The 23053-nt window shown below is 48.0% G+C and overlaps 1 protein-coding gene across 1 annotated transcript in view; it reads left to right on the forward strand.

Annotated features, from left to right (window-relative positions):
- The window catches only part of LOC310822411 (histone-lysine N-methyltransferase 2A-like), a gene marked incomplete at its 5' end in the record, with an annotated part of 52748 nt that overhangs the window by 23725 nt on the left and 5970 nt on the right, over positions 1-23053 (forward strand). Inside the window, 24 exons of the mRNA XM_083694749.1 lie at positions 497-617; positions 1056-1169; positions 1601-1785; positions 1958-2131; positions 2647-2757; positions 3074-3147; positions 4402-4598; positions 4839-4939; positions 5401-5538; positions 6144-6302; positions 6834-6951; positions 8935-9013; positions 9208-9359; positions 11166-11327; positions 11622-13755; positions 14057-14390; positions 14623-16315; positions 16524-17109; positions 19970-20038; positions 20341-20411; positions 20833-21015; positions 21594-21668; positions 22133-22307; positions 22586-22690. Of these exons, the coding sequence (XP_083550875.1) occupies positions 497-617; positions 1056-1169; positions 1601-1785; positions 1958-2131; positions 2647-2757; positions 3074-3147; positions 4402-4598; positions 4839-4939; positions 5401-5538; positions 6144-6302; positions 6834-6951; positions 8935-9013; positions 9208-9359; positions 11166-11327; positions 11622-13755; positions 14057-14390; positions 14623-16315; positions 16524-17109; positions 19970-20038; positions 20341-20411; positions 20833-21015; positions 21594-21668; positions 22133-22307; positions 22586-22690 (7310 nt within the window). The remainder of the gene's footprint in view (positions 1-496; positions 618-1055; positions 1170-1600; positions 1786-1957; positions 2132-2646; positions 2758-3073; positions 3148-4401; positions 4599-4838; positions 4940-5400; positions 5539-6143; positions 6303-6833; positions 6952-8934; positions 9014-9207; positions 9360-11165; positions 11328-11621; positions 13756-14056; positions 14391-14622; positions 16316-16523; positions 17110-19969; positions 20039-20340; positions 20412-20832; positions 21016-21593; positions 21669-22132; positions 22308-22585; positions 22691-23053) is intronic.

Here is a 23053-nt window from a genome sequence, read left to right on the forward strand (position 1 = left end):
TCTCTCTCTCTCTCTCTCTCTCTCTCTCTCTCCACATAGTTCCATTCACACCATCTCTCTCTCTCTCTCTCTCTCTCTCTCTCTCTCCACATAGTTCCATTCACACCATCTCTCTCTCTCTCTCTCTCTCTCTCTCTCTCTCTCTCCACATAGTTCCATTCACACCATCTCTCTCTCTCTCTCTCTCTCTCTCTCCACATTGTTGCATTCATATCATCCCTTCTCTCTCTCTGCATTGTGGTGGACAGACTACACATTACATTCACACTGTCCTTCCCCTCTTCCTCCACGCCACTACATGCATTTTAATTAGTTTAAGCTGTGTGTGTGTATTATATTTAAAACCCTCTCCTGTGTGTGTGTGTGTGTGTGTGTGTGTATTATATTTAAAACCCTCTCCTGTGTGTGTGTGTGTGTGTGTGTGTGTGTGTGTGTGTGTGCGTGCGGGTGTACGTGTGTGCGTGTGTGCGTGTGTGCATGTGTGTGTCCCGTGCAGATGTGCACGGCGTGTGTTCGCTGTAAGAGTTGTGGAGCCACTAAACCAGGGAAGGCCTGGGATGCCCAGTGGTCACATGACTTCTCCCTATGTCACGACTGTGCCAAACTCTTTGCTAAAGGTAAGTAGTACCCTGTACCCCTGATGTTCACTGCTACACTACCTAGAACGCTATTCACTGACGATGTCATTTTTCTAAAAAAACAACCGCGGGGTGAGCTTACCAGAAAGCTACGTAGCACGATAAGATCATTGTCTGCTGATCATCTTTTGTCCATCGTCTACAAACAACTTACAATGATCTTATCGTGCTGCGGAGCTGTCTGGTAAGCTTTTGTACTACAAAGCTTTGGTGAAATGCACCCCTGGCCTGTGTGTGTGTGTGTGTATGTATGTGTGTGTGTACCTGTCTGTAATGGAACGTGTGTGTGTCTGTGTGTGTGTGTGTGTGTGTGTGTGTGTGTGTGTGTGTGTGTGTGTGTGTGTGTGTGTGTGTGTGTGTTGACCTGCATATATATGCATACACACACATGCGCCTCAATTCTGTGTGTGTTGCCAGGTAACTTCTGCCCGCTGTGTGACAAGTGCTACGATGATGACGACTATGACAGTAAGATGATGCAGTGTGGGCGCTGCGACCACTGGGTGCATTCCAAGTGTGAGAACCTCACAGGTGAGTCTACAGGCTACTGTCCTCTCTACCTGGAACTGAGGGGGCTTGGACATGGCTTTGGTCTGGTTGTGTGTGTTTAGTCAATCGATCAATCAATCAAATGTATGTGTATGGCGTTTTTTTACAAATACAGTTGTCTCAAAGTGCTTTACAGCGAGAACAATACACAAACAATGCATTCATTGATAAATAATATAATCAATAAATACAATATTAACTAACACCGAACATAGTCATGAGGTAGGGAAGATTTGCATTGGCTGTCAAGTGTTGCACCCGACAGCTGACAATTATTTAATGAGAGAAATGTCACGAGAATGATGACAAGCTGATGATGTGTGAGAAGTAATCTCTCCTCATCTCTCTCCTCCCTCTCTCCCCCTCTCTCCTTCCTCTCTCCTCCCTCTCTCCCCCTCTCCATTGCCTCCTAGATGAGATGTATGAGCTGATGTCTAAGCTACCAGAGAGCGTAGCCTACATCTGCACCATCTGTACAGAGCGCCCCCCAGCGGAGTGGAGGACTGCACTGGAGAAGGAACTGCAGGGGTGTGTCCGCCAGGTCCTGACCGCACTGCTCAACTCGTGCACCTCCACACACCTGCTCCGATACAGACAGGTAAACGCACTCACACAAACACACACACCTCTGCTAGAAGCAGGTTAACACAAGCGCACACACACACACATACACACACCTCCATGCACCTGCTACAGACAGATACACAAACACACACACACATAGATAAATTGAGGTGTGTTGTATCTCTCCCCCCCCCCCCCCCCCCCAGGCTGTGATGAAGCCTCCAGAGTTGAACCCAGAGACAGAAGAGTCTCTCCCATCCCGCCGTTCCCCTGAGGGTCCCGACCCCCCGGTCCTGACGGAGGTCAAACCCCCCAGCGACACCCCCCTTGACCTGGAGTCAGTGGAGAAGAAGATGGACCAGGGCCGCTACAAGTCTGTGGTGAGTCTGGTATAACAATTTAAAAAAAAACGGTGTATAGCTTCAAACAGGAGAAGCTGGTAAAGGTAGAAATCGGAGGAGGGCTCATTGTAATGAATGGAATGAGGAATGATATCACATGTTTGATGATAATGAAGAAAATTAATATGAGGTTACAAATCGGTGAAGTGTCCCTTTAAACCATTGAGTATGTGATGACATCATAAACCAAGTGTAATGAACATGGTTTGCAATCTGTAAGATGCCTTGTTTTAAAACAAAAGTATTAAAACCCTTTGAAAGTGTTCACTTTTAGTTGCCCCAGAGCCTTGCTGTGAGCTCAAATGCAACAATGTCTTCATCTTTCCGTGTGTCTGTGTCTGTGTGTGAGAGTGTGTGTTTGGGGGGGTAGTGCTGTGCAGCTCCTTCTGCAGTTCAACCTCAGTTCAGTAGCAGAGAGGAGAGGGGGGGGGGGGAGTGAGAGATGGAGAGAGTGAGGACAGTGTGTCACTGAGTCAGTGTGTTTTGTGTTCCAGCTGGAGTTCAGTGATGACATAGTGAAGATCGTCCAGACAGCCATGAACACTGACGGAGGACAGCCTGAGAGCAGGAAGGCCAATAGCATGGTCAAGTCCTTCTTCACACGGGTGAGGAGAGTGCTGTACTCAATCACACACACCCACACACACACACTGAGAAGAGCACTGTACACCTCACTCACTCACACACACACACACACACACTGAGAAGAGCACTGTACACCTCACTCACTCAAACACACACACACACACATTGAGGATAGCACAGTACATACACACACACTTATGAATACACACACACTGGCATGCATGCATACACACAAACACACACATGTTGACATGCATACACACACACACACACACACACACACACACACACACACACACACAGCCGTTAACATCTCATCTCTTGTCTCTGATCCAGCAAATGGAGAGGGTCTTCCCCTGGTTCAAAGTCAAGGAGTCCAGATTCTGGGAAACACACAAAGTCTCTAACAAGTGAGTATCTAGTCGACAGCAAAGTACTGCATCAGGGATATCATACAGACAGGCATTGATTGGGACATATGCTGTCACATCAATGATTCATATTGAAATGATCATCTGAATTATTAATGGTTCTAGTAGATGAGTTGGTTTTACAAATGAGGGCTTATTTGCCCATGCTGGAAGGGTTTTTATCTGAACTCCAAAGATGGCTAATGTAACCATTCCGTGCTACAGTTTAACACCAAAGATGGCTAATGTAACCATTCCGTGCTACAGTTTAACACCAAAGATGGCTAATGTAACCATTCCGTGCTACAGTTTAACACCAAAGATGGCTAATGTAACCATAACATGCTACAGTTTAACACCAAAGATGGCTAATGTAACCATAACATGCTACAGTTTAACACCAAAGATGGCTAATGTAACCATAACATGCTACAGTTTAACACCAAAGATGGCTAATGTAACCATAACATGCTACAGTTTAACACCAAAGATGGCTAATGTAACCATAACATGCTACAGTTTAACACCAAAGATGGCTAATGTAACCATAACATGCTACAGTTTAACACCAAAGATGGCTAATGTAACCATTACATGCTACAGTTTAACTCCAAAGGAGTGTGTCACGTCCAGCCCGGTCCATCTGTCTATCCTTCCCTCTGATTGGCTCGCTACATATCACCTTTCATAGTCATGCATTCTGCATGCTCCTACAGCATTGTGGGGGGGCCAACCCCACAGTGTCGCATTTCACATAAGAGCGTTGACAAAACCCTGCGGTCGCCCTGCGGTTAGCCTGCTGTTAGACCGTTAGTCAACCCCATTTGTTAATTGAAATATTTACAGGCTTTTGTTTTCGTCTTTGGCTTCGGTAGAAGTTGTAAACCTTGTGGTCGTTCAAACACCGTGGTTAGATATTAGTTATTTTTTTGGGAGGGTCTGCACTTCACTATTGACAGAATGCATTCATTTGGCATAGAGCTACTGTGTAGCAATGTTGTTTGTTTGTTTGTTGCTGAGAAACCTGGGAATCCACAGTTTCTAGTTTGTGAGCAAGGCTAATAGCATTAGCATCCCATGACGACTGGCTTTATTGAATTAATGCTTCCAATATGTCTAAGATACTTTCAAATGAAAACAGTAAGAAGGCACTAGGCATAACAGGACATATCACATGTTGTATACACAGTCTGTATTAATTAGTGTGTGTGTGTGTGTGTGTGTGTGTGTGTGTGTGTGTGTCTGTCTGTGTAGCAGTGGCCTCGTCCTCCTCAACGCGGTTCTGCCCCCCTCCCTGGACCATAACTACGCCCAGTGGCAGGAGATAGAGGAGAACGCCCGTGCTGAACAGCCCTCCCACATGAAGAAGATCATACCTGCCCCTCTGCCCAAGACCCCCGGAGAGCTGGACACCCCCATCTCCCCCCCGCCTCCTCCCCCACTGATCCATGGTGAGTCTCCTCACACACCTTTACACTGGTGGACTCTCTGGCCTGGCCAGACAAAGACAGAGAAACGTCCCTTTGCTTCATATGTGTGCAGTGATTGTCTTGGTTCATCTGTCATAGTTCTAAAGCTATTGGAGTTCTGTCTATCGCTCTGAGACCTGTTCTCAGGTTGTCAGTCGCGAGAAATGACGTTTGTTTGTGTGTGTTTGTGTGTCCGTGTCCGTGTGTGTCTGTGTCCCTCAGATCTGAGTCGCGAAGACAGTCCGGAGCTTCTCCCTCCCCCTGGTGTGAGTGACAACAGGCAGTGTGTTTTGTGTCTGAAGTACGGAGACGAGAACACCAACGTAAGTCCAGACATCCGCCTACACACACACACACACACATCAGGCCAGATTAGCAGTAGTGTCTCTCTTACTTCAATACAACTTCCTTATACTGTGGAACTGACTGCACAAAGCTATCTGAATACTTTAAGCAAACCTGCGGGCAGCTAGCCAGGTATGGTGTCAGCTGTCATGGACAATTTATACGGAGGCAGTGTGTCTTTTCCCCAAATAAGACCAGGCACCTGTTTGATCTCTGGTTTCTCTGAAAACATCTATTTGCCTATTGTTTTGTTTTAACACTAGGGTTGGAAGATATTGTTCTGTGTCAGCTGTGGCGGGAAGCTTAGCTGTGCGGCAAAGATGGTGCTACTTGTATCCATGATTATCTGTGTGACCTTTGTTATATTTTTGGTTCTTTGATGTCATGCTTTACTGTGAATTCAAATAAAGTGTTACAATGTGCATGTCTGTGATCCTAGGACTGCGGCAGATTGCTGTACATCGGCCAGAACGAGTGGACCCATGTGAACTGTGCCCTGTGGTCAGCGGAGGTGTTTGAGGATGACGACGGCTCTCTGAAGAACGTCCACATGGCCGTGCTCAGAGGGAAACAACTGGTAAGGCTTAATATGGATACAGGGCCTTCAGAGTTGGTAGTGACAACCGAATCCGCACAGTGTGTAATTGATTCGTATGCAATTGCTTGCACTTGGGTGGACTCAATTCAACTTATTGAGTGATTTGTTGAAGACATGTTTTCATTTCAGCTAATTTTAGAGTGGCATAGCAAAGGGGAATACTTATTGACTCAAGACATTTCAGCTTTTCATTTTTAGTGAATAGTAAATATTTCTAAACAATAATTTTCACTTTGACATAATGGGGTATTTTGTGTAGACCAGTGACCAAAAAAAAACAATTAAATCTATTCCTCCTAAAAATTTGAAAAAGTCCTAGGGGGGGTGAATACTTACTGAAGGCAGTGTACACTCACACCTCTGATCTAGCAGGGGTTACCAGGTGCTCTGGTCCTGGGGGCCCGCCAGTCTTCTAGCACCAAGCACCTGCACAACTCATTCAGCTACTCGAAATCTCATCAACCCCCCAAGGGCTTTGTTTCTTTATGAATGTACTGTTGATATTGTAGTTGACTTTTTTGTATTGTGTGTGTGTGTGCGTGTGCGTGTGCGTGTGCGTGTGTGTCATTCCCTCCCTCTCTCAGCGCTGTGAGAACTGCCAGAGACCGGGGGCAACAGTGGGCTGCTGCCTGACGTCCTGTACCAGCAACTACCACTTCATGTGTGCACGCCAACGTCACTGCGTCTTCTTAGAAGACAAGAAGGTCTACTGTTACCGCCACAGAGACCTCATCAAGGGAGAGGTCAGCAGGACAGCCGTCCAAATCTACTTTATTACATTTGAATTCTCGTGTAATCTCCAATGGAGCTGTAACTATCGAGTATGTTGCTATTCTGATGATTTAATTGGGTAATCATATTGGAAAAAAACACAGCTTTTTTTTCAATGCTTTATTGAGAAAAAAACTATAAATGAGGTTAAGCTGCAAAGGTTTTAGCCTAGAACCATTGACATACTATATCTGATTTGGACCAACATTTTTCCTTCTTGTTTTTTGATATAAAAATAAACTTATACTAGAAAAAAATATAAACAAGTGTGATTTTAAGCACTCAGCAAAAAAAAGAGCCAATTCCAATCAAGGATTTTTTGTAATAAAATTATTATTCAATTAAGTTATTCAATGAATCATTTCAGCCATAATATCTAATAAACCCCCTTAAGCCAACTCATCCACTCTACATTTTAAAGTATAGCTAGATATGAGTGAATGCTGTCATATAGTGTTATCCCCAGGTGTAACCCCCAGTCCCCCTGCCCCCCCCCCCCCCAGGTGGTGTCTGAGTCTGGCTTCGAGGTGACCCGCAGGATCCTGGTTGACCTGGAAGGGATCAGCCTGAGGAGGAAGTTTCTGACGGGCCTTGAGCCAGAGAACGTCCACATGATGATAGGTATGTGTAACAGAGGTGGTGTGGAATCACACTCTCGTGATGAGAGAGCCCTGTCTGAGACATGTATACCGAGTGTCTCTCAGACCTTGAGGATGTCCTCTTGGCCTAATGGTAAACGATAGGGTCTTTTACGTGGGAGTTTGAACCGCTTTTTAATATGTAGCCCCCTCTTTTTCAAGGGACCAAAATTAATTGGACAATTCATTCAAAAGCAGTTTCATGGACAGGTGTGGGCTATTCCTTTGTTATTTCTTTATAAATTAAGCAGGTAAAAGAGTTGACTCCAAGTGGCATTTGCATTTGGAAGCTGTTGCTGTGAACGCACAACATGCGGTCAAATGAGCTCTCAATGCAAGTGAAACAGGCCATCCTTACGCTGCAAAAACAAAAAAAATCCTTTAGAGAGAGCAGCAACATTAGGAGTGGCCAAATCAACAGTTTGATACATTCTGAGAGAAAAAGAACGCACTGGTGAGCTCGGTAACACAAAAAGGCCTGAATGTCCACAGAAGACAACAGTGGTGGATGATCGCAGGATCCTTCACATGGTAAAGAAAAACCCCTTCACAACATCTAGCCAAGTGAAGAACACTCTCCAGGAGGTAGACATATCATTATCCAAGTCTACCATAAAGAGAAGACTTCACAAGAGCAAATACAGAGGGTTCACCACAAGGTGCAAACCATTCATAAGCCTCAAGAATAGAAATGCCAGATTAGACTTTGCCAAAAAACATATAAAAAAGCCAGCCCAGTTTTGGAACAGCTTTCTTTGATCAGATGAAACTAAGATTAACCTGTACCAGCATGATGGGAAGAAAAAAGTATGGGGAAGGCTTGGAACGGCTCATGATCTGAAGCATACCACATCATCTGTAAAACACAGTGGGGGCAGTGTGATGGCATGGGCATGCATGGCTTCCAGTGGCACTGGGTCACTAGTGTTTATTGATGATGTGACAGAAGACAGAAGCAGCCGGATTAATTCTGAAGTGTTTAGGGATATACTGTCTGCTCAGATTCAGCCAAATTCAGCAAAGTTGATTAGACGGCGCTTCACAGTACTGCGAAAGCAACCCAGGAGTTTTTTAAGGCAAAGAAGTGGAATATTCTGCAATGGCTGAGTCAAACACCTGATCTCAACCTGATCGAGCATGCATTTCACTTGTTGAAGACAAAAACTAAAGGCAGAAAGACCCACAAACAAACAACAACTGAAGACAGCTGCAGTAAAGGCCTGGCAAAGCATCACAAAGGAGGAAACCCAGCATTTGGTGATGTCCATAGGTTCCAGACTTCAGGCAATCATTGCCTGCAAAGGATTCTTGACAACGTATTAAAAATGAACATTTTATTTATGATTATGTTAATTTGTCCAATTACATTTGAGCCCCTGAAAATAGGGGACTGTGTATAAAAATGGTTGCAATTCCTAAACGTTTGATACAATATTTTTGTTCAACCCTTTGAATTAAAGCTGAAAGTCTGCACTTCAATTGCATCTCGATTGTTTAATTTCAAATCCATTGTGGTGGTGTACAGAGCCAAAATTATGAAAATTGTGTCACTGTCCAAATATTTCCGGACTTAACTGTATGACACTGTGCTGTATATGATAGTAATATACTCTCATGTATATCTATATACTGATGTACACTACTGCACACAAAAAGATAAAACGGAACATGTGCACATTTAATATACTTATTAAATTATTATTATTATTAATTACTTAATATACTAGCCCTCATGTTTCTATACTATACAGTATGCATCAGTGGAGGCTGGCGGAGGTAGAAATTGTAGGACAGGTTCATTGTAATGCATGGAATGGAATGAGGAATGTGTTTGATACCATTTCTCATTCCATTCCATGCATTACAATGAGCCCGTCCTCCGATTTCTGCCTCCACCAGGCTCCCCTGGAATGTACAGTATGGCCCTCATGTTTCTTTCTATGCTAAAGACACACTGTCATTGCAGGTTCCATGACCATCGACTGCCTTGGGATACTGACTGAGCTCTCCGACTGCGAGCACAAACTCTTTCCCATAGGATACCAGTAAGTTTGTAGCACACTCCCCTATATGCTTTTTTGGAGGGAGGCGGATTTCTGGGGGGAGGGAGAGGGAGGGATGGAGAAAGAGGGGGGGAGGGATAGAGAGAGATGGAGAGGGGGAGGGATGGAGAGAGAGATTGTTTATTGAATATAAACAGTAAGTTGCTTTTTTGAAACAGATGTGTTTGTCTCTGCAGGTGTTCTAGAGTGTACTGGAGTACTCTAGATGCCCGTAAGCGCTGTGTGTACACCTGCCGGATCCTGGTGTGTCGCCCCCCGGTGGTGGAACCAGACCTGTTGGCCCCAGAGAAGAACCATACCATAGGTCACAGCCCCCCTCCCCTCTCAGGTAGGGCCTCTTTCGCATAAGAATATATAACAAAAACTCTAGACTTTGATTACTGCTTTTATGATAGGGATATATACAGTGCCCTGCATAAGTAATGGGACACTGAACCATTTCTTCTTCTTTTGGCTCTACACTCCAAACTGGATTTGAAAATCAAACAATTACTATGTGGTTTAAGTAGAGATTCTCAGCTTTTATTTGATGGTATTTGTGTACATATTGGTTTCATCATTCATAAATTACAATGCATAGTCCCCCTATTTCAGGGTACTCAAAAGTGATGCGACAGTTTCTTTGTCAGGTGTTTCTGGCGTCCCCAGCGTCTAGTGGGTTCAATAGGTCACAGGCTTCAGGCAGTTATTGCATGCAAAGGATAGTTGGCCAGACACTAAACATGAGTGCCAAACGTCCTCAAAGCAAACAATAACTGAAGATGGCTGTAGTACAGGCCTGGCAGAGCATCACCAGAGAAGATACCCAGTGTCTGGTGGGGTCAATGGGCCGCAGACATTTGATAAATCTGTCCCATCACATTTGTTGGCCTAAAACGGGTACTGTGTCTAAAAAGTGTTGTATTTTCTGAATGATGAAAGCAATATGTAAACAAATACCATCACATAGAAGCTGAGAATCTCTACTTTAACGTCATAGTAATTCAAACTTTTGAAGTGTAGAGCCAAAAGAAGAAAAAATGCTTCACTGTCCCATTACTTAAGCAGGGCACTGTACATAACAGAAACTGTATATTCTGATTGCTGCTTTTTTGATATGGTTACAGTGTATATACGTATATATTAGGGGTATAACGGGTCATCAATACGTCGGTACAAATCGGTCCAAGCATCTACGATACAGCTGCACTGACTTGAAGACCCCAAACCGCCATAAACCGATAAGGCAATCACAGATCGCATTATTAATGTGCCGAGTTTCATTCCTCTCACTCTCGTTGCTATCAACCGTAAAACGTCCAATAACAGCCCAGGTGTTTGTGCTTTAACAACCGCACGAGGCACATATTAGAATCAGACTGTTATTGGAGACTGGGTATCTTTTCTGTTCATTGCTCCCGCCAATCACAAAAAAAAAAAAAAAAAACAATTGTCCTTTGAGCTTGCTAAAATGTTGCGCCAACCAGTCTGAAGTCGAAAGTTTTATAAAAAAGAAGGCAATCTGGGCTGAAGCCTTGGGTTTTGCAAACTTTGTAGAGCTGGCATCAAGTACTCAGGCAGTACCACCAACCTTTCAACACATTTGAGAAGACGGCATGGTGTCACTGAAACCGAAGAACACACTGTTGTGCGGGAGATGTTTTAAGATGTTGTCTTAGTTCATAACAATGCACCGAATACTTGTGTGGAAATAAACACAGTCACAGTTTGGAATATTAGTATTTTAACTTTTGATCTAATGTTCAGCTGAACCGCGTCCTATTGCACTGAATTGTTACATGTTTAAATGCATCTCTCGTGTCGTAGTCCATGAATATGGATGTTACATATTTAAATGTATCTCTCGTGCCGTAGACCATGAACATGGATGCATATCGATGTTGCCTTTTATTTCATGCACTTTTTTGCACATGCAAATTGGGCTAAAGTATGTTCAACAGCATTGAGATTTAGAGAACAATACAATGTAGCAATTGTGACATTTGTTTTGACGTTACACAAGATATTAAAACAGTAGTCAGCCACCCATATGACGCAGTACCTAGATCATCAACAAACACACACACACAATAAATACACATGTTACCAGTCTGAGAAGAGATGATGACATGTAGTATTTTATTTGTGTGGACAGACAAAGAGCTGTCACCGCAGTCAGACCCATTTGACTCCCCCATGCCTTCGGAGGGCCCGTACCTCCCCATCACCCCAAAGCTCAAAGTATACACCCGGAACCAACACCCCAGTTACCCCCCTTGCCAGCGCTCTCCTGGCTCCAGACCTCTGCCTTCTCCAGGTAATAGCATGCTCTCTCAGTGCACCATACCCTCTTATCTACCCCATACATACATCACATGTTTTATATTTCACTCAATAATAACGTAAACGTATTAACGTAAACAAGGAAATCCCATTTATAAATATCTCTATAAGGACTACCTTGCCAAGAAAGCAGCTAAAAACAGAATCATGCAGTGAAGAAACAATGCATGAAAACGTTGTAATGTCCATGTCAGGCAATCGTAGTAGTGTTTGTGACATGTGGAGACGTACTCTGTTGTTTACAGTGTTATTGTTCCATCATTTCTAGGTGGTTCCTCCCAGTCGGCCCATGAGATTGTAACCGTAGGAGACCCCCTGCTAAGCTCCACCCTGCGAAGTATTGGCTCCAGGCACCACAGCACCTCCTCTCTGTATCTATCCAAGCCCACCAACCCCCAGCCCACCAGAGAGAGAGCAGTCTCCCCCCCATGCACCCAGCCACTCCCCATCTCCTCTTCTGTACTTCCCCTCTCCTGCGTGACACCCACCCTGTCCTCCCCACCTCCCCTCATCTCCTCCACCTCCAGAGAGCTGAGCCTGAGGGACCCGGAGAAGAGCCTCAGCCCTTCATTCCAGCACAGACATACCCACCACCACTACTTTCATCACAACAGCCGGTCAGTGAGGAAGGAGAGTGGCTCCAAGCAGGCTGGCGGAGAGAAGGCCAGAGCAGCCCCGTCTACCCCAGGGGTGGGGGGTGTGAGCCTGGCTTCTCCCCCCCTGAGCACGGCCGTACTGACGGGCCAACAGAGAGAGAGGGGCGGCTGCTCCAGGACAGAGAAGGGGAAGCAGGGTGGCAAGGAGGCAGACCCCTCCTCCAGCCTCATCCTCCTGTCCCGACACCGCCCCGCCCCACTGCCCAAGGACCGAGCTCCCCCAGCCAAGGAGGGGAGCTCGGGGATCTCGGTGCCAGCCCCTAAGGACACTGGGAAATCCGGCTCCTCCCCTCAGCCCACGTACCAGAGGAGCGGAGGGAGGAGGTCACATGACTCCGCCCCCGGGCCGGTGCCGGCTGCAGCCATGAAGCCCCTGTGGTCCTCGGGAGCTACAGTCCAGGATGACATCATCATCAAACGAGGATCTCAAGCTGCCCCGCCCGTCCCTACCGGTCACACCACCCCCTCCCCCTCCCCCTCCCCCTCCCATGTGACCAAAGACAAACAGTCCAAAGCCAGGGCGCTTAGCAGCAGTAGAGAGGTGTCTAAAGAAAAGGAGAAGACCCCTCACAACAGTAACAAGGCCCTCCTCAACAACAACACCAAAGCCCCTAGCGCACCGGCCCCCCCCACCTCTCACAACAGCCACAGCAAGGCTGCTCCGCTGGGCAACAACACCACCACCAAAGGCCTTTCAGAGGTGGTGAAGACAGAGAAACAGGTAGGAGACCGGAGATGTTCCAAAAGCAGGGAGAGGATCTCGAGTCCTGAGAGGAAGAAAAACCTGGGTCTGGGTATGGTGATCCTACAGCAGCCGCACCAGCAGCCCCGGCCGGCCCCAGAGAGAGGTCCAAGGCCCGCACACACCCAAAGCAAGGTCACCATGGACGAGGTGGTGGTCACCACCAGGGACAAGAAGAGGACCGTGAAGGGAACTCTGATGCAGATCAAGACGGATCCCAATGGGACCAACACTCTCGGCCCTTCCCCTAAAACAGTCAGTACTTCCTCCGACCCTACCACCACCACTACCACCACCGCTGCCTCCTCCATCTTTCCTGCAGATCAGGGACACCAGCCGCACCGCCGAACCGCCCTCTTCTCCTCCCCCTCGGTCAGCTCGGAGAGCTCCGAGTCCGACGGCCACCCGCACCCCGATGAGCGCCAAGACCGCCTGCTGGCCCGCCTCACTGAGGACGAGGAGGAGGAGGAGGAGGGGGATGGCCCTGAGGACGGGGATGAGGGGGGAGTGGACAAGCACCACGAGGATGACAGCGATGGTTCGGGCTCGGCCAAGCGTCGCTACCCTCGCCGGAGCGCCAGGGCCCGCTCCAACATGTTCTTCGGGCTCACGCCGTTCTATGGAGTGCGCTCGTACGGTGAGGAGGACATCCCCTTTTACACCAGTGGAGGGGACGGTCACGGGGGGCCCGTGGGGAAGAGGAGGGCTGGGGGGGGCAGCAGGAGGTCGGCTGAGGGACAGGTGGATGGAGCGGATGACATAAGCACCTCTTCGTCAGGCGACAGTGGAGCGGAAGAGGAGGGGGGGGTGATCCAGTGTTCTGCTAAAGACCCTTACTATTACAACTTCACCCGCACCATCATCAACCCCGGTGCTGGGCTGCCTTCTATTGAGGGCATAGACCAGTGTCTGGGGAGGGGCTCCCAGCTCCAACGATTCCTGAAAGACGAGGAAGAGGAGGAGGAGAGGAAGGCCGCTGGAGGAGAGGAAGGAAGGCCTAACAGGTATGTAGCTAGCTAGCTACCACCGGTTCACTTCATTATAGAAACAATATTCACATAAATAGAATATATACAAAACTATATTTATTTAGCTACAGTTAAATTTTTCCTTATACATATTACATAAGAATTATTTTGTCCTATATTTACAAACTAGATCTCTGGAAACAGACAAAAGTTGTCTTCTTATCTTCTTTTCATAACTTCTTATCTTGGTAGTTTTGATGATCCAACAATGTTAAAACGCTTTGTGGCTTGCTTTGAAAATTTCTACAGTATATAAATAAAGTTATTATCCGTTCAGCAGGACCCTAAACCAACAGCAGATCGGGCAGCTAGATGGCGTAGACGATGGCTCAGAGAGTGACGCCAGCGTTAGCGCCACCACCACCACCACCTCCACCACCACCACAGCCGCCGCCTCCTCTTCACACAAGGGCACAGGGAAGAGGAAGGCCAGAGAGAGGGACCGACACGCCACAGAGAAGCTGGAACACGATGCAGTGAAGGAGACTGAGAACAGCAGCAGTGGAGGGGGCGGGAGCGGAGGCAGTAACAGCCGAGAGGCCAGTGGCAGGAAGAGCCAGAAGGATAACTGCCTCCCTCTGGGAGGGGTGAAGACACCCCAGGGACAGACGGTATGTAGCCCTGAGGTTAGAGAGGCCGACAATTAGCTGTGCTACTTTGTGTGTGTGTGTGTGTGTGTGTGTCTGTGTTGACTGGAAGGTGGGGGAAGTGAAATTGAGAGCGGCTCAGAAGACACATTTCTGCCATTTAACAGATGGAATAAGTTCTCTCCTTCTCTCTCCCCCTCTCCCTCTCCTCCCCTACTCCCTTCTCCTCTCCTCTCCTCTCCTCTCCTCTCCTCAGGGCCAGGACCCCCTGGAGGCCCAGCTGTCCCTCAGTACTGACCTGTTGAAGTCCGACTCAGACAACAACAACAGTGACGACTGTGGGAACATCCTGCCCTCTGACATCATGGAGTTTGTTCTCAATACCCCGTCCATGTCCATGCAGGCCCTGGGGCAGCAGGCGGAGCCCTCCTCCTCAGAGCTCCTCTCATTGGACGAGAGCTACGCCGTCGACGTCAACCGGCGCAAGGACATCCTGTTTGAGGACTTCCCACAGCCTCTGGCCAGCGTAAGCTCGGAGGCCGGGGAGAGTGGCGTGAGCGGCGTCAGTAGCTCCATCTCTGTGGAGGAGCCATACGGCCTTCCCCTGGAGTTGCCCTCTGACCTCTCGGTCCTGACCACACGCAGCCCCACCGTCAACAACCAGAACCACAGCAGCCTCATCACAGAGGGCTCCGACCGGAACACCACCATGCTCCAGTCGCTGACCTCGAACGAGGTTGCAGCGGACAAGGGCGGAGAGAAGAAGAGGGGCGGGGCGGGAGTGTCTCCCGAGAGCCAACCAGACGGGGCGGTGCGGGGGAGCAGGGACGCTCAGGGGACAGAGGGTCACATGACACCAGAGCATTTCATCCCGGAGCGCATCAGCAGCCCGGCCCTGGGCCAGGTGGTGGAGCCGGCAGGTAACCAAGAAGGTGCCAGGAACTCTGGGACACCAGGTCTGCCAAGCTCCCCTACCTTGCCTCTGCAGGGTCAGAAGTACCTCCCTATTGCAGCAGCAGCCAGCTCCAGCCCCGGCCTGAGTCCCTCACAGGGCCCCAGTACTGCAGTACACGCCACCCCCTCCCACCTGAAAGCAGGCACAGATAAGCTGATTGTGGTGAACCAGCACCTGCAGCCCCTGTACGTCCTCCAGACCCTCCCCAACGGTGTGACCCGGAAGATCCAGATCACCCCCTGTGACACAGGAGCGATGGAGACCGGCTCTTCTGTCCTGAGCTCCATGACTCTGACCACAGGCCTCAGCTCTGGCCTCTCCTCCCCACAGCCCATGTTCCCTGCTGGGGGGAATGTCCTGGGCACCATGCCCCACCACCCTCAGATCCATACCTTCACTGGCACCACCCAGACAGGCTACCAGACAGCGGGCAGCACCAGCACCACCTCCGGTCTCCTCATCGGGGTGCCCTCTTCCTCCCATGACCCCCAGATCCTGGTGTCTCAGGCCGGGCACGATCTGGGCCCTAACGTAACCATCGTCTCCACCGCCTCCTCCATCATCTCCTCGACCTCGGCTGCCGGGCTCACCACCGGCCACGGCAAGAAGCGCCCCATCTCCCGCCTCCAGCCCAGGAAGACCAAGAAGCTGCCACGCCCGCGGCCGCCACCACCGCCGCCCCCCATCACCTTGATCAACCTCTCCCCCTCGCAGGTCACCTCAGCGGGCATCACCACAACGGGCATCCCTGTCCAGCCCCTCGCCTCCTCCCACCGCAACGTGCCCAACATCATCAAGAGGCCCAAGTCGGGGGTGATGTACTTGCCTGGGACGCTGCTGCAGCAGAGGATGCCCCTGCCCGGCTCCCAGCCTGGCATCCTGGGTCACGACTCCTCTGCCCACCTGCTGCCTTGCAGCGTGGCTGGCATCAACCCGAGCCAACCTGTCCTGAACGTGGTGTCCATGCCACCCAGCTCCACAGCTGGACTCATAGGTAGTTTTTACTACATAATGTAATGGTACCTTACTACCTTTGGTACTACCTACCTACCTTCTACCTTCCTAAATGGTACATTCATACCTTTTACCTTAACGTTTGTTCAATGCACTTAGGCACTGATGTCATATTGTAAATTTTGTCATATTTAGGAGCAATGATGTGTAAATAAACATACTCCATCTCTCTCTGTCTATCCCGCCAGCCCCAGGCTCTGTGTCTCTCAGCACCCCGGTCCTCAGCTCCGCCGAAATCACGGGTCCAATCAGCAACCTCCTCTTCAAGGCCGGCCCACACAACCTGGGCATATCAGAGCAGCAGATGGTCCTCCAGTCAGGAGGAGGCCCTATGATGACATCGTTGAGCGGGGATCCGGGCCAGACCACCATCGCCAGTAGTATACGTGTTCTACCCTCCCACCAGACTGTCAGCATGTCCGTCAGCCACCGGGGGGAGGCAGAGAGCGCTCTCCAGCTGCATCAGCCAATCGGCAGGGCTCATCAGACCCTAGAAGGCGGGCCCAATGCCCCAGGCGCTGTCACTCACGACTCCATGGGCCGAGTGGTGGGAGTGTTCAACCAGACCCCTCAGACCATGCCCTTCTCCATATTGACAGAGAAGAGACAGGAGCTGAAGCCTTCATCCACAGCAGGACCCGGGACGGGGAAGGGCAAGCAGAAGGCCAAGCGGCCCAGGCAAAGCCCAGACAAGGCCAGCGGAAAGAAGCACAAGCCTCATCAGGAGACCCAGGGAGACGGCAACCCTGCAGGCTGGACCCCCTTCATACCTGAGTAAGATTGGCACAGAACACCAGGGGAGTCTGGTGGAGGTAGAAATCGGACAAGGGCTCATAATGCATGGAACGGAATGAGGAATGGTATCAAACATGTTGATACCATTCCTCATTCCGTTCCATGTATGACAATGAGCCCGTCCTCCGATTTCTGCCTCCCAGCCTCCATTGCAGAACACAAATGCTAGGGCCTCCCCAGCCTGTAGCACGACAACTACAGTCGGTAGGGGTTTAATCCCTGGATACCGTCGCTGCACTTCAAAGGCGCCACCGCACCGTATGTGCACTGCGAAGTGCTGCCGAAAGCCACCACAAGGTGGCGATAGGTGCTGTGAAGGATGTTTGAAAAGAGAATGGTTTGCCTTATCAGCTTGCCTGATCAGGTAGATTGGCAAAATCAAGTTTATTATAGCAGCTCATGAATTAAAGAGATAAAGAGTGGAAATGGTTTAAATATCGGGTTATTTTAAGGAGGATCTACTCTCATACCGTTGTCACGCATTCTCTCGTTAAAACATGGAGCAAATTAAATACTGGAATGTGAACGTGTTTTGTGCGCACATTGTTTAATCATAATGTCATTGCCTATTTGGGGGGTTTCGTCAATCTTCTATGAACTAACAGAATTCATTAAATGAAACTAACCAATAAATAAATAATAAATTCCATAAATTAGAGAACACTCTAGGAGAGTGAAATCATTCAAACTGTTTTTCTCCAGTGACTAGATACATTGTCACGCTTTTGTTTGTTAATGAGAAACGATTATGAACATGTTGAGCAGAGTGGGCATGTCTAACACTGTATTTGATAATTGTTAATGTTTGGAATGCTGCCTACGGCCTATCCACAAATTCTATTCAAATGTATTTAATACAGTACGTGTTCATATTTGGAATGACACACACGGACCTACAGTGCATTCGGAAAATATTCAGAACCCTTCACTTTTTCCACATTTTGTTATGTTACAGCCTTATTCTAAAATTGATTTAAAAAAAAGAATTTCCTCACGGTCTACCCACAATACTCCATAATGACAAAGCAAAAACAGGTTTTTGAAAATTGTTGCTAATTTATTAAAAATAAAAAACTGATATCACCTTTACATAAGTATTCAGACCCTTTGCTATGACACTTGAAATTGAGCTCAGGTGCATCCTGTTTCCATTGATCATTTGTGAGATGTTTCTACAACTTGATAGGAGTAAATTCAATTGATTGGACATGATTTGGAAAGGCACACACCTGTCTAAAGGTCCTACAGTTGACAGTGCATGTCAGAGCAAAAGCCAGGCCATGAGGTCGAAGGAATTGTCTGTAGACCTCCGAGACAGGATTGTGTCGAGGCACAGATCTGGGGAAGGGTACAACAAAATGTCTGCAGCATTGAAGGTCCCCAAGAACACAGTGGCCTCCATCATTCTTAAATGAAAGAAGTTTGGAACCACCAAGACTCTTCCTAGAGCTGGCCACCTGGCCAAACTGAGCAATAGGGGGAGAAAGGCTTTCTGGAAAGTTCTCCCATCTCAGGGAGTTGACAAAGAACCCAATGGTCACTCGGACAGAGATCCAGAGTTCCTCTGTGGAGATGGGAGAACCTTCCAGAAAGTCAACCGTCTTTGCAGCACTACACCAATCAGGCCTTTATGGTAGAGTGGCCAGACAGAAGCCACTCCTCAGTAAAAAGCACATGACAACCCGCTTGGAGTTTGCCAAAAGGCACCTAAAGGACTCTCAGACCATGAGAAACAAGATTCTCTGATCTGATGAAACCAAGATTGTACTCTTTGGCCTGAATGCCAATTGTCACGTCTGGAGGAAACCAGGCACCGCTCATCACCTGGCCAATGCCATCTCTACGGTGAAGCATGGTGGTGGCAGCATCATGCTCTGGGGATGTTTTTCAGCGGCGGGGACTGGGAGACTAGTCAGGATTGAGGGAAAGATGAACGGAGCAAAGTACAGAGAGTTCCTTGATGAAAACCTGCTCCAGAGCGCGCAGGACCTCAGACTGGGGCGAAGGTTCACCTTCCAACAGGACAACAACCCTAAGCACACAGCCAAGACAACGCAGGAGTGGCTTCGAGACAAGTCTCTGAATGTCCTTGAGTGGCTCAGCCAGAACCCGGCCTTGAACCCGATCGAACATCTCTGGAGAGACCTGAAAATAGCAGTGCGGCGACGCTCCCCATCCAACCTGACAGAGCTTGAGAGGATCTGCAGAGAAGAATGGGAGAAACTCTCAAAATACAGCTGTGCCAAGCTTGTAGTGTCATACCCAAGAAGACTAGAGGCTGTAATCGCTGCCAAAGGTGCTTCAACAAAGCACTGAGTAAAGGGTCTGAATATTTATGTAAATGTGATATTTAAAATTTTTATTTTGAATAAATTAGCAACAATTTATAAAAACCTGTTTTCGCTTTTTCATTATTGTGTATTGTGTGTAGGTTGATGAGGGGAAAAAATGAATTCAATCCATTTTAGAATAAGGCTGTAACATAATGCGGAAAAAGTGAAGGGGTCTGAATACTTTCCAAATGCGCTGTATCCACTGATTTACAAAGCACAATTATAGACATGAAGACATGATATGTCCTAAATTAAGGTTTATCCAAGGACAGTACGGGTAATAAAACTGAAAATAGAGTTACAAATTGCCAAAATGCGAGGTGTTCACCTTACTCCGTCTCGCATTACGTTGCTCTGTCTCACTACTGTATACGAGATCAGTTTGTGTGGTGCAACACAAAGCAGCGGTGGCACTGCTCTAAACGTCGGCCTGCTGCACCACACCTTGATTGAACAAATCAAATAATTACCAATTGTACTAATTCCTCTCTGCTTTGTGTGTGCAGGTCCATAGAACCTGTCTCTCCTGAACCTATGGACACTGGGAAGCCTAAAGACAAGGGAACCCCTAAGAAGTGAGAAACAATAGCTTTTCCACCTCTATACCAGGGGAGGCCGGTGGAGGTAGAAACCGGAGGACGGGCTCATTGTCATACATGGAATGGAATTATGGAATGGAATCAAACACGTGTTTGATACCATTCCTGATTCCGTTCCATGCATTACAATGAGCCTGTCGTCAGATTCCTACCTTCACCAGCCTACGCTGCTGTTTACATTTCTAGTACCTGTGTACATTTCTAGTACACTGTTAATTTGTCAGTGGGTAATGTTTGCCAGATCCAGAGAGTGATTGTAGGTGTTGTTGTGTTTGCAGTGTGTCAGCCGAACCTCCTGCTCACCCCAGCAGCACCTTTGAATTCCCTGACGGGAAAGACAACACAACAGGTGGGTTTGGTTCACAACCTCACTCCATTGATAATGTATTGAAATAATATGAATCAACATCTGGGCTATGTTTCTAGTGTACATTTATGATTCTATTATAAAAACATTGATTATGCTTATGATGTTGGATTCAATGTTATCGTATAGAAACATTGGCTTATGCTTTTATATTGTTTACATCTACTCCAACCTTTACCTTTGTACCTACTACCTCCATGACAGTGGAGTCTGGTGGAGGTAGAAATCGGACGATGGGCTCATTGTGATGCATGGAATGGAATGAGGAATGGTATCAAACACTACCATGTGTTACAATGAGCCCATCTTCCGATTTCTACCTCCCCTGCTCCACGATGAAAATAGATGTTCAGTGTTTTTCTTGACACCTGTCTCTCTGTCCTGTCCCTGTCCCGTGGTGCAGGAGGCTCCAGCCTGCGGAGCCCGAGTGCTGCAGCAGGAGAAGGGCCCAGCTCTCTGCTGCCTGCCAGGCCTGGTCAGGAGGGCAGCAGGTTGGACTCCTCCCTGCACAGCAAGCCCAAGAAAGGACTCCTCTTTGAGATCCGCAGCGATGACGGCTTTCAGATCCGCTGTGATAGTATAGAAGGTATAACGAGAGAGAGAGAGAGAATGTATTGTATATAATACTAAACTCTCAACCCTCCCAGAGTAGCCTCTGCTCTGTGTAGAAAGCCCAATTTATACCCTACCTACATACGCAATTAGCTAGCTACGCAAATCTGTGATCCTGCGTACTTGCGTCACTAAAATAGGCAGGAGTGTGCTGCAGCCAAAAATGTGTCACGCAACGCAAGAAAGCGCAGGATCTCCATTTTGCGTAGCGAAAAGTGTACATATGTACGTATAGTAGGGTATAAATGAGGCTTTATTGTCACTGACACTCTGGACTACAGAGAACAGCAGAACACATCTGCTGCTCTGGTGAAATGTTCAGCTTTTATGAACTCACATATTGTATTTATTTATCCAGAAAAAACACACTCAGACCAAGGTCTCTTTTGCAAGTGCGCCTTGTCCACATGTAAATACAATTACCAAACAACACATTGAATACACAATGTGTATTAAAATACAAAATGCACACAATAATTAAGCAAAACTAGACCATATGAGGTAATTATGAAGCTGTGAGACACTGACCTCTGACCTTCTCCCATCCTCCAGAGGCCTGGAAGTCCCTGACAGATAAGGTCCAGGAGGCTCGCTCCAACGCCAGGCTCAAGGAGCTCTCCTTCGAAGGTAAGATGTCCACCGTCTTTATATGACAGCATATAGACAGAGCAGTCTCAGACCTCAGGTAGTAGGTTCATAACAACCGGCACTTCAGCGCCCCAATACCTTGCTCAGGATGTGTAGATCTTTGTGTTTTATCGTATTACCCTGCATGCGAACATTTCCCTCTGATAATCTGGCGACTCGATCGATTGATCGGTTTGTTGTTGACGTTCAACCGTTTAAGGAATCCAGTGGAGGCAGAAATCAGAGGCCCGGTTCATTTTAATGCATGGAATGGAATGAGGAATGGTATGTGCGTGTGTGCGTGTGTGCGTGTGTGCGTGTGTGTTACCATTCCTCATTTCAATTCCATGCATTAAAATGAACCAGTCCACCGATTTCTGAGGAGTCAGATAAGATGGTGGTTTGTCATGACCTTACTGTCCCATGTCCCTCCACCGCCTCCGACCCGCCCTGTGATGTCCCAGGTGTGAACGGGCTGAGGATGCTGGGAGTCCTCCACGACGCTGTGGTGTTCCTACTGGAGCAGCTGTACGGCTCCAGACACTGTCGTAGCTACCGCTTCCGCTTCCACAAGCCTCAGGCCACCGACGAACCGCCCCTCAACCCCCACGGCTCAGCACGCGCAGAGTCACACAACAAGTAGGACTGAACACGCACGCACACGCACACACACACACACACACACATAGACACGTACGTATGCACACACAGACACACACATGTACATATGCACGCACACACATGCACACACAGACACACACATGTACATATGCACGCACACACAGACACACGCATACTGTACAGACGCACACACGCACTCATACATATAAACACACACACACACATACGCACACACCAGAAGTGGAGTGTGTGCTGTGTTGTTATGTCTGTGCCTAATCCATCTGTCCCCTCTCCAGGAGGTCTATGTTTGACGCGTTTAACTTCTTGGCGTCCAAACATCGGCAGCCCCCAGAGTACAACCCCCTGGAAGAGGACGAGGAGGAGAAGCTCGAGGCCGCTCTGTGAGTCATCTGCTCCACACAGCCAAACCTACAGTACAGTACCATCCACCTAGACAAGAGACAGCTACCCCCATATGCTCCCCAGCTACCCCCATATACCTATCATATCTTTCAGATATACTGCATACAGTTTTCCAGGGGTTAGGGCAGCAGTTGGGGTCCCCTGGGTTTAAAATTGGGGTCCCCTTGATAAAATCAAACTGTCAAAATGTGTTGGCATAGCCCACAGTCAGTCAAGTTGTTGGGGTCACAGAAAATGATTGATGTCAATTTGGGGTCGCGAGGCAAACACGTTTGGGAACCCCTGGGTTAGTTAGGGGATGTTTCTGTTCAAGGCCTTTGGTTTGTCTCCTCTGTCAAACT

This window comes from Argentina silus, assembly GCF_951799395.1.
Source record: "Argentina silus genome assembly, chromosome: X".
Lineage (NCBI taxonomy): Eukaryota > Metazoa > Chordata > Actinopteri > Argentiniformes > Argentinidae > Argentina > Argentina silus.